General features: G+C 45.5%; 1 protein-coding gene across 5 annotated transcripts in view; it reads left to right on the plus strand.

Moving 5' to 3' along the window:
- The window catches only part of SLC9A8 (solute carrier family 9 member A8), a 74,899-nt gene that overhangs the window by 14,220 nt on the left and 47,553 nt on the right, over positions 1–13,126 (plus strand). For all 5 annotated transcript variants that reach the window (XM_061437926.1, XM_061437928.1, XM_061437925.1 and 2 more), the window contains exon 4: positions 10,630–10,688. In XM_061437926.1, coding sequence (XP_061293910.1) covers positions 10,630–10,688 — 59 coding nt within the window. The remainder of the gene's footprint in view (positions 1–10,629; positions 10,689–13,126) is intronic.

A 13,126-nucleotide genomic window follows, 5' to 3' on the forward strand; every position in this document is an offset into this window, starting at 1 on the left:
TGCCCTTTTGCCTGGACTCTTGCCCCTAGTTTTCTGACCATCTTCTCTTGGCTCAGCATTTTTTCCATCTTAAAGTTACATTTTACACTTAAATCTTTCAGATATGTCAGAATAGTGAAGTAGTCTCAACTTCAGAAGAGAAAGGTTGCTAAAGGATTGCATTCTGAAACTTGCTTTACTGGGCTGACTTCTAGACATTTCCTCTTTCATCACATACGTGCTCTCAGTGGGTTAGAAAGGAATAACATTCCACTCAAGAAGTAAGCTACCTTTGAATATATACGTGTTTAGGGCTTCCCTGGTGGCTCAGTGGTAAAGAATCCACCTGCCAGTGCAGGAGACATGGGTTCCATCCCTGGTCTGGGAAGAGCCCACAGAGGCAACTAAGCCCGTGTGCCCCAACTACTGAGCCTGTGCTCTACAGCCCGGGAGTCACGACTACTGAGCCCAATTGCCACAGCTCCTGAAGCCCGAGTGCCCTAGAGCCCGTGCCCTGCAACAGGAGAAGCCACTGCAGTGCAAAGCCTGCACACCGCGACTAGAGAGTAGCCCTCACTTGTTACAAAAGCAAGCCTGGGCGCAGCAACAAAGACCCAGCACAGCCAGAAACAAACAAAAACTTTATCAACAGCACTTCCCCAGGAAACAGACAGACGGCCCTGAGGACCCCCTCTCCCCTTTCTGGCAAGTCTTCTGTCTTTCAGAATACTATCTTTGGAGTATTTATTTTAGTACAGGTGGCAGCATCAAGGACAGGAATTTCAAAATTAACCTTATTATAGGATAAGTGGTTGTATGATTATAGCTGACAAAATGTGCTACTGCTGCTGCTGCTAAGTCGCTTCAGTCGTGTCCGACTGTCGCTTCAGTCGTGTCCGACTCTGCGACCCCATAGACGGCAGCCCGCCAGGCTCCCCGTCCCTGGGATTCTCCAGGCAAGAACACTGGAGTGGGTTGCCATTTCCTTCTTCAATGCATGAAAGTGAAAAGTGAAAGTGAAGTCGCTCAGTTGGATCTGACTCTTAGCGACCCCATGGACTGCAGCCCACCAGGCTCCTCCATCCATGGGATTTTCCAGGCAAGAGTACTGGAGTGGGGTGCCATTGCCTTCTCCGAAAATGTGCTAACAGTATTTTAAAAAATCATTTGTGGTTAAAAACGTATTGCCTCAGTAATTGTGTTCTTTTCCACCCGTTTATGTCGTGGCCAGACCTGTCTCCTCATGGTGATCAGCCTCAGTCATCCCTGCCAGTGTAGGAGGTTTCCAGGCCTGCTGGTCTCTTGGCACAAAGAGCCCAAACTGATCAGGCAGTTTCTGCTGTTAACTCTTACTGTGTGAACCCTGGTAGCCACGTCCCCTTCTTAGGTCCTTTCAAGACACTGAGCCTAAAGTTTCAGGCTAAGGGAAGTAGAAGTCCTTCAAGTAGGAATCTCCACTCCAGAGGGAGTCCCTGAGAGTGGTGTTGGGTGGTGCTCCTGTTGTGTGCTCTACCCACGCTTGCCTGTTGGGTATGTAACCCCACGTAGTGGTTTAAGAAGTACAGTGCATCTTAGAGGCGGGCTCCGTTCCTCACAGACGTCATCTCCAAGCTGGTTCCTCAGGTTCGTCTTTAAGAGGCCGCCTAGCACTCCAGCCGGTAGCTTCCAGATAGGACTGTGTGACGTCCACGGCCGCAGCCCACTTCTGCACCTCCTTTGTCATAGAGTGAGTCTCTTGGTTTGACGTGTGGTTGCGCAGTACCCCAGTACTTGTGCCTTGTGGACCCGCACAAGTTTGGTCTTCAATGTCATCTTAAAGTGGGTTGTTCCTGGGCCCGTCTGGCCTCATAACTCGGTAGATGTGGCATCCCAGCTTGTGAAGGACAGTTCTGGCTGCGTGGGCACTTGATGCCTCATACTCAGGGGCTCTGTCTCTGCCACGGCCCAAGAGCATGCCAGGAGCTGTTGGGGTTCTTTCCCCTTGGGGGTTTTCCGAGGGGTGTATGGTTCTCTTCTGCATGTGGCATCACCTTGCTCCAGAACCCCAGGGATCTATGCTGAGAGACCCTCCCCTGGGGGCTTGCTGGCCTCCCTTTCTAGCAGATACTTCCAGTCCCCTTGGAGTCAGCCAGATGGTATGGCAGAAGCAGCAGAGCTGCTTGAGCTGCGACTGGTGGTTCTTGTCCTCACTCAAAACCATCGGCCTCTTAAACACCAGTGAATGGGTGGGAGCAGTTTTCTCAAGTGTGGGATGTGTTGCCTCCAAAACCTGGGGGAGGTCTCCCAAGCACTGTGCTTCTTTATTAGAGTAGAAGTTACTGACCTTGTCCTTGACTTGGAGGCAGTGGCTTGGTGTGCTCCAGACCACTTGATCCCCGAAAACTTCCCAGATAGGCAGGCCCCCAAAACTCTCCATCCTCTGAAGCATCTGTGTCTTACAAGACATCTCCTTGCCACATTGTGCTTAGCAGATTAGCGTGAGGTCAGTAGTGGACCAGTGTGTTGTCCTGAACACCCGAATGGTCTGTGTCCATGGGGGCTACATTATGACAGGAAGCAGGAGTTAACCTAAGGCCTCATTTGGGGGCATCTGTGTAATCTTGAAGTAGCCTGGGAACTCTGTATTCCAGCAGGGTGGTGGGGCCACTTCTGGAAAATTCTGGAAGGTCCACGGGAACCTGCAGGTTAAAGGTGCTTGTGTACATCTCCAGGCTCCCCAATCCACACGTCTGAGTCCCACTTCTCCCATGTTGGAGCCCTGCTACGAGAAGGTGTGGGAGGTTTGTCTTCCTGAGTTCACCTTTCTCTGAAGGTCTGCCACTCTTGCGGTTCAGACTTTCCCAGTCTTCAGCTCTGGAGACCGTCCGACTGCAGGAGATGAGGGTCGATTTCAGTGCTGCCAAGGCGGCCCTCTGACTCACCCTTTGCTTGAGGTTGGTGATTGTTTCAGCCTTTCGTGTTCTCTTTTCAGAGCATCAGTGGCACTCAGCAACAACCGCAGTTCCTCTGTTCTTTTTATCTTTGTTTTTTGGCTGCTCTGCAGCGTCTGGGATCTCAGATCCCCATCCAGGGATGAAACCTGTGCCTCCTGCATTGGAAGTGTGGAGTCTAACCGCTGGACCACCAGGGAAGTCCCACTGCTTTTCTTACAGTTACTGTTTCAGCCGTAACCTCTGTAACACCGGAGATGTTTCGTGAGCCCCTGCCTCCTCCAGCAGCCATGACCCAGTCCGCCACAAGTGAAAGTCTCAGCACTGGCCCTGCTACCCTTGGTGAGGGACGAGCAGTGTTCTGCCTCCAGTGTTGGGGCCCTTTGCTGGGCAGCTGTAGAGGGGTCCAGCTCCAGAATCCCGTCCTTCAAGTGTGCTTCCCGCGACCACCCTACTCCTAGAACCGCTGGTCCCAGGTGGCTCCCTAAACACAGAACCTGAGACGGGCTTGGGGACAGGTGGTGTATTGCGGGGTGCTCTTTAGGAGTAAATCCGTAAGGAGGGAGTCAACAGGCTAGGGAGGGAGCGTGCCAGACGGTGGGCGTGACCTCAGGGGAGCCCTCGCCTGGCCTCAGCACACGGCTCTGGGGCAAGTCCGCCCAGCAGCCTCTGTTTTTCCTTCAGGCAAAGGGGTGGGACTTCTGTACCCCCATTAGGTGGTCAGTGGCTGTGAGCGGGTGTGGGGCGGGCACAGCTTCCAAGATGAGGTGCCTCGCGGCAGCTAAGCACAATTATCTGCACAAGGGGACAGCTGTGAGCCCTTAGTAGCCGCACAGCTGGGCCCAGTGCAGGGGACTGGGCTGGCCCCAGGGCCCAGGGTTTACCATGGTAAGCTCTTCACGACATTTAAAATGCCTGGACTCTTGAGCCAGCAACCCCTCTTTCAGGGGTTTTGCCTGTGGATACCCTTACACATGTGAAACGATGTGTTTGCTCAGATGGGAATGGCAGTGAGAGCGAAGCCTGGAAGACACCTGTGTGTCCATTCCGAGGGGCAGATCACTGGATGGCACAGTGGAATACACTGCAGCCACTAAAAACACAAAAAGCCTGAGGAAGCTCTTCATGTGTTGATATGGGATAGTTTCTCAGAGGTAGTGGTAAGTTTAAAAAGTTGATACCGTACTACCATTTAACTTAAAATCTATGTTACATGTGCATGCCTGTGCACGCATATGCTTTGATTTGATTTTTAAATTTTATTTGTGTATTTTTGGCTGTGCTGGGTCTCCGTTGCTGCACAGGCTTTTCTCTCGTTGTGGCGAGTGGGGCACCGTCCTCTAGTCGTGGTGCTCGGGCCTCTCACTGCCATGGCCTCTTGTTTGGAGCACGGGCTCCAGGGCACGCGGGCCTCAGTAGTTGCGGCACGTGGGCCCAGTAGGTGTGACGCACAGGCTCAGTTGCTCCGTGCGTGTGGGATCCTCCCGGATCAGGGATCAAACCCGTGCCTCCTGCATTGGCAGGTGGATTTTTTTTTAACCACTGAGCAACTAGGGAAGCCTTTTGCATGATTTTAAATGTACAGACACTCAGCAGAAATGTATAGTATAACCAAGAAACTGGTAACATAGGTGGCCTCCAAAAAGGAGAAAAGAAGCCAGGATAGGACAGAGACTTAAGTTTTCGCTGCAGACTCTCTTGGAGGTTTCAAGTTTTAAAACAAGTCTAGACCTGCTCTTTACTAGCTGGGTGATGCTGGTCCTTGGCCTTTGGTTTCCTTTTCAGGACTGACGATGCTAAACAGGGCAAGGCATAGAAATCACGTAGTGTAATGCCTACGTGCTAAGCAGTCAGGAACTGTTACCTGCTGTTGTTAATATTATTATCATTTGTATTATTATGGTCTATTACCTTGTAGGGTAATGGTGAGAATGAGCTTAAGTAATATACATTGTATGCTGTAGGACAATGCCTAACACCAGTGTGTGTGTTTCTTTTTAACACAATGCAAATAAATACGTGTGTGTGTGCATATACATACATATATATATTTCTACTTTTTTGTCGCGAAGAGTCGGACACGACTGAGCGACTGAACTGAACTGTGCATATATATACATATATATATTTCTACTTTTTTAAGGGAACTGGGATCATGTCCCTGGAGAAGGCAATGGCACCCCACTCCAGTACTCTTGCCTGGAAAGTGCCATGGACAGAGGAGCCTGGTGGGCTGCCGTCTGTGGGGTCACACAGAGTCGGACACGACTGAAGTGACTTAGCAGCAGCAGCAGGGATCGTGTCCTACATCCTGTTTTGTAACCTGATTGTTATACTTAATGTATTTGAAGCATTTTCCGATAATGCTCATATTCACGAGCGCTCGTGGTTTACAGTGATGATGGTAGAGCAGCAGTGCGCCCTGGGAGAGAGGGTGGCGGATGTTAGTGTGTGGCAGCGGGGCAGGTGGGCTGCCGTGGTGTGGCCTACCCGTGTCTCAGCCTCCAGAGGTGGTAGAACGCACCCGGGAGCCAGCAGTCCACGGTCACTCGCTGGCCCTGAGCTGTCAGAAAACCTGGGAAACTCTCTGAGCCTTCCTGCCTGAAGCATTCTCTTGAGGATTAAGAATGACTTAAAGTGGAGACTTCCATGGTGGTCCAGTGGTTAAAACTCTGCACTCACCGTGCAGGGCCCTGGGTTCGATCCCTGGCCAAGGAGCCAGATCCTATATGCCACAGCCGAGAACGAAGATCATGCATGCTGCTACTAAGGCCTGGTGCAGCCAAATAATTTTTTTTTTTTTAAGGATAATTTAAAGCAACAAAACCTGGGAGAAGGAGCTTAACAAATAATTATGAATTGCTCCTGATCCTTTGAATTAATCCAGTGGTATCCATAATCAGGTGTATGTATGAAGATTCATTGGGGCAAAAGGAGATAATAGAACTTATATTTCTATTTAATTTGAATCTCTTTCACAGTCTCTACTTTTGGTGTTATTTTGTTTATTTATTTTTGGTTGCACTGCACAGCTTGTGAGATCTTAATTCCCTGGACCAGGGATTGAACCTGGGCCCTCGGCAGTGAAAGCGCAGAGTCCTAACCACTGGACTGCCACGGAATTTCCTGTGTTATTTTAAAATACAGTGATGAAGTAGCACTTTTTTAGTAATAATAAAATAAAAATTTGTAGCTTGGAGGTGCATGCTCAAATTCTTTTTACTGATAGGGATGTTCAAAATTGCAGCTAGAGTGTTATTTCTAGGGTGTCTGGTTGTGCAGTATAAATTAATTTCCTCTGTATACTAGATTGATTTGACCTAACTTTGAACCTCAATCTCAAAAGGTAAAGGAGGAGTTGGCCAATTTGATGCTGCACCATAGTTAAGTCCTAGGACACTTCAAAGGATTACTCATGTAATAGTATTAGTAGTAATAATAACATCATACTGTATTTTACAAAGCTTCCAGTTCCTCATAAATAGTAATACAGAAACAAGCTTAGGCAATGGAATAATCACTGATTCTCGGATGTGATTGCTTCATGTGTAATTATAAAAGCATTTATTGTAAGTATTAAAGTTTGTTATACATTTACAAGGGAAAAAGAAAGTTGAGGTTTTAATAACAGCGACAACAACAACAAAAACACTAGCTTTGAAAATGAAATCTGAAATCATGGAAGAAGGATCAGTCTCGCTTGTGATCAGGAACAGTTCCTGAGTGCAGAAGGCACTGTAAATGCGAACTGAAACCATAAAAGTAGTTTCTTGCCTGTCGCATCGGCAGAAGAGGCTGATGGTGTTCCAGGGTTGGTGAGGATGCTTTGGTGCAGGGGTTTAAATCCGCATAACCACTTTGGAGGATAGTTTGGCAACAGTTGCAGAGATAAAAGTGCTCATGCCATTCATTGTCTTTGGATCTGCCCTAGGGAAATAAATATCACAAAGAGGCATGTACATGCATGCTCACTGCAGCTGTTAATGGTAAACAGCTGGAGATAGCCATCATGGGAGGAATGTTAAAAAAAACAAGTGACTTTCAAAAAATACAGGGGGAGGGATAAATTAGAAGATTGGGATTAACACATTCCTATAAATAAAGTTGATAGCCAACAAGGACCTGCCGTACAGCCTAGGAGACTATACGCAGCATTTTGTAATAACCTGTAAGGGAAAAGAATCTGAAGAACAATGTATATGTGTGTAACTGAGTCACGTGCTATACGCCTGAAAATAACATGACATTGTATATCAGCTCTGCTTCCATAAAATTAAAAAACATTTAAAGTAGAATTTACATACCATAAATTTTAAATTGTACAGTTCAGTGCTTTTAAGTATATCCACAGGCTTGTGCAACCTCACTCCTATCTTCCTTAATTCCAGAACATTTTTATCCCCTCAAAAAGATACTCTCTGAGGCTTCCCTGGTGGCTCAGTGGTGAAGAATCTGCCTGCCAGTGCAGGAGACACGGGCTCAATCCCTGATCTGAAAAGATCCCATATGCCCCAGACCAGCTAAGCCCGTGGCCCACAGCTGTTGAGCCTGTGCTTTGGAGCTCAGGAGACACAACTGCTGAGCCCCTGCTCCACAGTAGGAGAAGCCACTGCTATGAGGCCCGTGCAGCGCTACTAGAGAAGAAGCCCACACAGCAGCGAAGACCGGACACAGCCAAAAATGAATGTATTTATTAAAAAAAATACTCCCTACACATTAGCAGTCACTCCTCATTTTCCCCTTCCCTTGTCCCCTGGCAACCACTAACCTCCCTCCTATCTCTAGATTTGTCTATTCTAGACATTTCATATGAATTGGAACCATGGGAATTATAGTTATTAGAATCTGGCTTTTGCAGGGTGGGGAAAGGGTAATCATTTTATGAGATGTAAGTCACCATACAAGTTACTCATCTTAAATGTAACCTGTATTTAAATGTAACCTTTAAACCCTATAAAAGTTCAGGGATTTAGCATAATATATTCACAGAGTTGCGCAACCATTACAGCAATTTTAGAACATTTCTTCATCCCCAAAAGAAATCCCATACCCTTTAGCTGTCATCCCTGATACTGTCCAGGATAACATTTCTGTCTCTGTAGATTTGCCTGTTCTGAATATTTCATATAAGTGGATCATGAAAGATGTCTTTTGTGTCTGGCTTCTTTTACTTCACATGTTTTCAAGAATCATCCGCATTGCAGCATGTATCAGTGGTTTATTCCTCTGTATCGCCAGGTAACATTCCATCGTGTGGATATACCGCATCTTGTGTATCCATGCCATCAGTTGGTGGGCATTAGGGTTGGTCCCCTCTTTGGGCTAAGAATGCCGTTATGAACATCCAAGTTTTCTGTTCTCTAGGGTGGAATTGCTGGGTCATGTGGGAACTTTCACTATTTGAGGAATTGCCAAACTTTTCTGTAGCAACTGTGCCATTTTTACATGCCCACCATCGATACATCAATGTTACGTGTTCCAACTTCTCTACATCCTTGCCGACACTTGTTATTTTTCCATTTTTTAAACAACGATAGCCGTCCTAGTCGGTGTGAACTGACGAATCACTGCGGTTTTCATTTGCGTCTCCCTGATGACTAACGATGTGAGGCATCTTTCCTTGTGCTTATTGGCCATTTGTGTACCTTCTTTGGAGAAGTGTGTGTTCAGCCTCTGGCATGTTTATGCTGTGCTGTAGAGCTGTTAAAAAGGAATGAGGCAGATCCGTGTGTAGTAACCCCTGATCCTAACACTTAGCAAAATAGCAAATAATAGAAAGATACAGTACATTTTATATAAATACTCACAGGTGTGCCTTGTGTGTGCATATACACACACGCTGTAGAACTGTGTGGTTAATGTAAATATGTAAGAGGGTGGAGAAAGGGTCTGCTGGAATATTCCCCAGACTTATCAAGACGGTTGGTTACCTTGGAACCGGAGACAGGGAGCTAGATGGGGTGGGATTTCATCAAGAGACTTTTTTCTTATTTATAATGTTTTACAACGGATTCATAAACTATCTGGTTAATAAAAAAAATTGTATGAAAACTCCTTAAAATATACACACAATTTAAAAATATAAGAAGAAGGAAGCAACTGGGGAACTTTGAGAAAGACTAGAATAAGTGCTCACATGGCAAGTGAGCATCTGATTGGAAGTGGAGATGATAGTTGCTCGATCGTGTCTGACTCTTTGTGACCCCATGGACTGTAGCCCGCCAGGCTCCTCTGTCCAGGATTCTCCAGGCAGGAACACTGGCGTGGGTTGCCGTTCCCTCCTCCAGGGATCTTCCTGACCCAGGGACTGAACCCAGGTCTCCTACATCACAGGCAGATTCTTTCCTGTCTGAGCCACCAGGGAAGCCCATAGGAATGTATGATTACTGTATAGGAATGTATGATTACTGTCCTGAAAATATCATTGATCATTATTCCCTTTATAGCTCAAATCTATCAGATTTTATCTTAGTCCATTTGATCAAAAGTTTTATTGTTGTTTTATTAATATATAAACAATGTACAAATAGTACAGAGATATATAAAGTTAAAATGAACTTATTTCCTCTCTTCACCTCAAACCCCTCCTTCCCCTTATCAGTTAGCATTTGTGCAGCTTCTTCTCCTAATAAAATTCTATGTTCTCGTATTTTCTCCTCACCTCTACCCAATAAGGTATGTTTCTTCAGCTCTCTGTTGTTGATGGAGAAAAGCTTCTTCCTCTAGGGAAAAGAAAAGTCTTTTTTATTTATTTTTTGGCCACAAGGCACGTGGGATCTTAGTTCCCTGTCCAGGGATCCAGCTTGCACCCCCTGCCTTGGAAGCGCAGAGTCCTAACCGCTGGACCGCCAGGGAAGTCTTTACGTGTCTGTGGCGGTGGTCTTCAGCCTTACTTTGTGTCCCCTGGACCAGAGATGGTGGTATGGCAGGTCCCGAGTTCTGCTCAGACGTCTTTATTTCATAAAAATTTCCCCTGCTGATTCTGATGTGCCCACGGGGTCAAGAATCATTTATCTAGCGAGGGACAGAGCAGTCATAAATTGTACCTGTGACGCTTCTTCGAGAATTGTTTTTGGTGGGTTCTTTATGAGAGAGCAGTGAGCCTGTCAGCTTTGTGGAGACGTGCCTGAACTTAGATGCTCTGTTTTATTCCAGGAATTTCACAGAACCTTTCCTTTAGGTTATTTTCAGCATCAGGACTTTATCTCTAACTAAATACTCTACGTGGCGCTGCCATCTGAGCCTGAGAACGTGATCTTTAATTCCTTTGTGAAATGGTAGGAATAAGCAGTAACAGGGCAAATTTAGCTTTCTGCCATTTTACATCGAAAATGAGCAGATAAAGCAAAAATGAGCAGGTAAATAAAAAATGAGCGGTGTTAAGTCTTCCATGCCAGGCAAACTACCCTTTGGTCTTATTTTTTTTTTTTTTTGGTCTTGTTTTATAAAGCTTTTTTGCCCCTCTCCGCCCCCTCCTCCCCACCCCCAGATTTTTGTAGACTTTGTTATGGGAGGTTTGCCTGAGATGCAGGTGGGAAACTCATATGATTTGTAAAACTCCACACTAATTTCCATTCTTATGTTTTCAGACACAAAACTTGCAGAAATTCATAAAAGCCACTCAGAGACGTAATAGTAATCAGTTTCTTTAGAATAATAAACTCAAGAAATCTTTCTTATATCTTAAATTTTTTGTTAATCTGTACATTTTCTCTTCTAGGTATTCTCATGGGAGCAGTTATAAAAATTATAGAGTTTAAAAAACTGGCAAATTGGAAGGTAGGTTTACCCAACTGTTCTTTTTTTAACATAAGTACAAGTTTGATTGGTTCTTAGTTTTAGTGACAGTGAAGGTTATGGTGGCCTTCTTATCATTACTTGACTGTCTATGAAGTTTATATTGTCCCGTTGATTTTAGTAGATTAGGGTTGATATCTTTACATCTGAGTTTTCTGAAAAAGCATAAATCTCAGTTTTGAGTTAAGAAGCATTCAGTGCCATGTTTTGTTATTTGTGTGCATTTTTACAGTCTTAGATTACCTTACTGTATGCTAGTCACTCAGTCATGTCTGACTCTTTGTGACCCCATGGACTGTAGCCCGAAAGGCTTCTCTCTCCATGGAATTCTCCGGGGAAGAACGCTGGAATGGGTGACTATTCCCTTCTCCTGAGGATCTTCCCAGCCAGGGGTTGAACCCAGGCCTCCTGCATGGCAGGTGGGTTCTTTACCGTCTGAGCCGCTAGCTGAGCCGCCGTCTGAACCTCCAGCGAAGCCCTTGCTGTATACAGCCCTCTAACCAGCGTTAAATGCTGAACAGTGTTTGTTTCTCCTGATTCTATTGTAACAGCTGCAGCTAATGAGACTTACCTATCCAGCACTTAGACCTTAGAGAATGCTTTACACGCCAGCTTCTGTCATCCTCATGACAGCCATGGAGTTAGATGGACCTCATATTATCTCCATTTTTACAGGTGAAGAAAGTGACCTCTGAGGGGTTGGGGCATGTCCAGCATCACAGAGCCAGAGAGCAGTTGACTTGGCACTTAGGTCCAGGCCTTCTGGTTCTGTGTGTTCCGTGTTTTCTCTGCCATACCACGCTGTCATCACTCTGTGGATGTTCATATCCCTCTGTTCCCTCAGGGGTCATTAGCACGTGACCATCATCTGTGGGCCACGGACTGATTGAAACTTGAGTAGGAAGCTTAGCAAAACTGATTTTGCGAAGGGAAAGAAGGTCCATTTCAAAATATTAAAAGAATTGTATGATAAAAATACACATTTGAGCCCCCCCTACTTTGAGCCAGCTCCTAGGCGTGAAGATTAATTTACTTGTGGAACTATTGAGTATAAAATTTGTAAAACGAGCCTCATAGTCTGAGGTAAAATGCAATTTGAAACTGTTATAATTAACACTCAGTATCTTATAATAATCTATAATGGAAAAGAATGTGAAAAATATATATATGCACATATATGTAAAACTGAGTCAGCTTACATCAGAATCAAACACAACGCTGTGCATCAACTGTACTCCAATGAAAAAGAGAAAGGCTACGTTTATAAAATGATAATAGTGCTCAGGACATACTGTATGTGTGAAATGAATCTTAGGATGTGGATTGAGCTTGGAATATTTCTAGAACTCCCCTCCGCCTGGGAAGGGACTGGGCAGGCCCCACTGGAGCGCGTTGTGTATAAAGCTCGGCCTTCCTGCAACTGGTTCACTTTAACCTCCTCACAGTGGCTCATTTTCGGGCAGGGAGCACAGACCGTACACCCTTTCTCTACTCTTACCCTGGATAGAGCCTGATGTGTAAGTACCACTCCCGACACATTTTGTTTGATTTAAAATCAGTTGATCAAAATTGGAATCAATTTAAAACCAGTTAAAAAATCATTAGTTTTCTTTTAAATATTATTAATCTATATAAAATTCTAGAAACTTCATGTAAAAATGTGAACTTCTGGCGTCTGGAAGAAGCAGACGCTCTCTCAGCCCCAGGCCCACACTCTCCCGGCTGAGTGCAGCTGCTCCCTAGGGACTGCGGGGTAGCCCAGGGAAGCCTGTGAGTGGGTGAGCCTGCTCTGAGCAGGACGAGGAAAAGAGTTATCTTTTAATTTTCTATGCTTCAGAGTTATTAAATATATTTTTCAGCAGGGGTTGGTTTTCAAGGTAAAGAATAGTAACGTATTTAATAGTATAGACAAGTGAACCACATTCAGGCAGCCAGTGCTTGACCTCAGAAAGGGGTGAGGTTTTTAGGCTAAGACAGTAGGGCAGGCTCTCTAGAGGAGCCGTGTTTGTGGAAAGCCGCAGGAGGAAGCAGGGCCTGTTTGGAAAGCTGGTGCTGTGGGGGGCGGTGGGAGGTGAGAAAGCAGTGACAGAGCCGTGTTTCCTTCCCACACTCTCCTGCTGGGCGGCCTTCTACCTTGGTTGTCATGTGCTGGGTGTATTTCTGTAAGTCAGCCTGCTTGTTTATGTACACGCATTTTTACAACAGTTTTTTAAAAGCTTTTATTGTGGTAAAATGAGAACATAAAATTTAGCATTTGAGCGATTTTTAAGTGTACAGTTCAGTGGCATTAAATACATTCACAGTGTTATTTAATCGTCACCACTGTTTATGCCCGGAACATTTTTCATCATCCCAGACAGAAACCCTACCCATTAAACAATTCCCCATTCCTCTTTACCTACTTTGTATTCCACTTTCTG

The sequence above is a fragment of the Bos javanicus genome, chromosome 13, assembly GCF_032452875.1.
Source record: "Bos javanicus breed banteng chromosome 13, ARS-OSU_banteng_1.0, whole genome shotgun sequence".
NCBI lineage: Eukaryota > Metazoa > Chordata > Mammalia > Artiodactyla > Bovidae > Bos > Bos javanicus.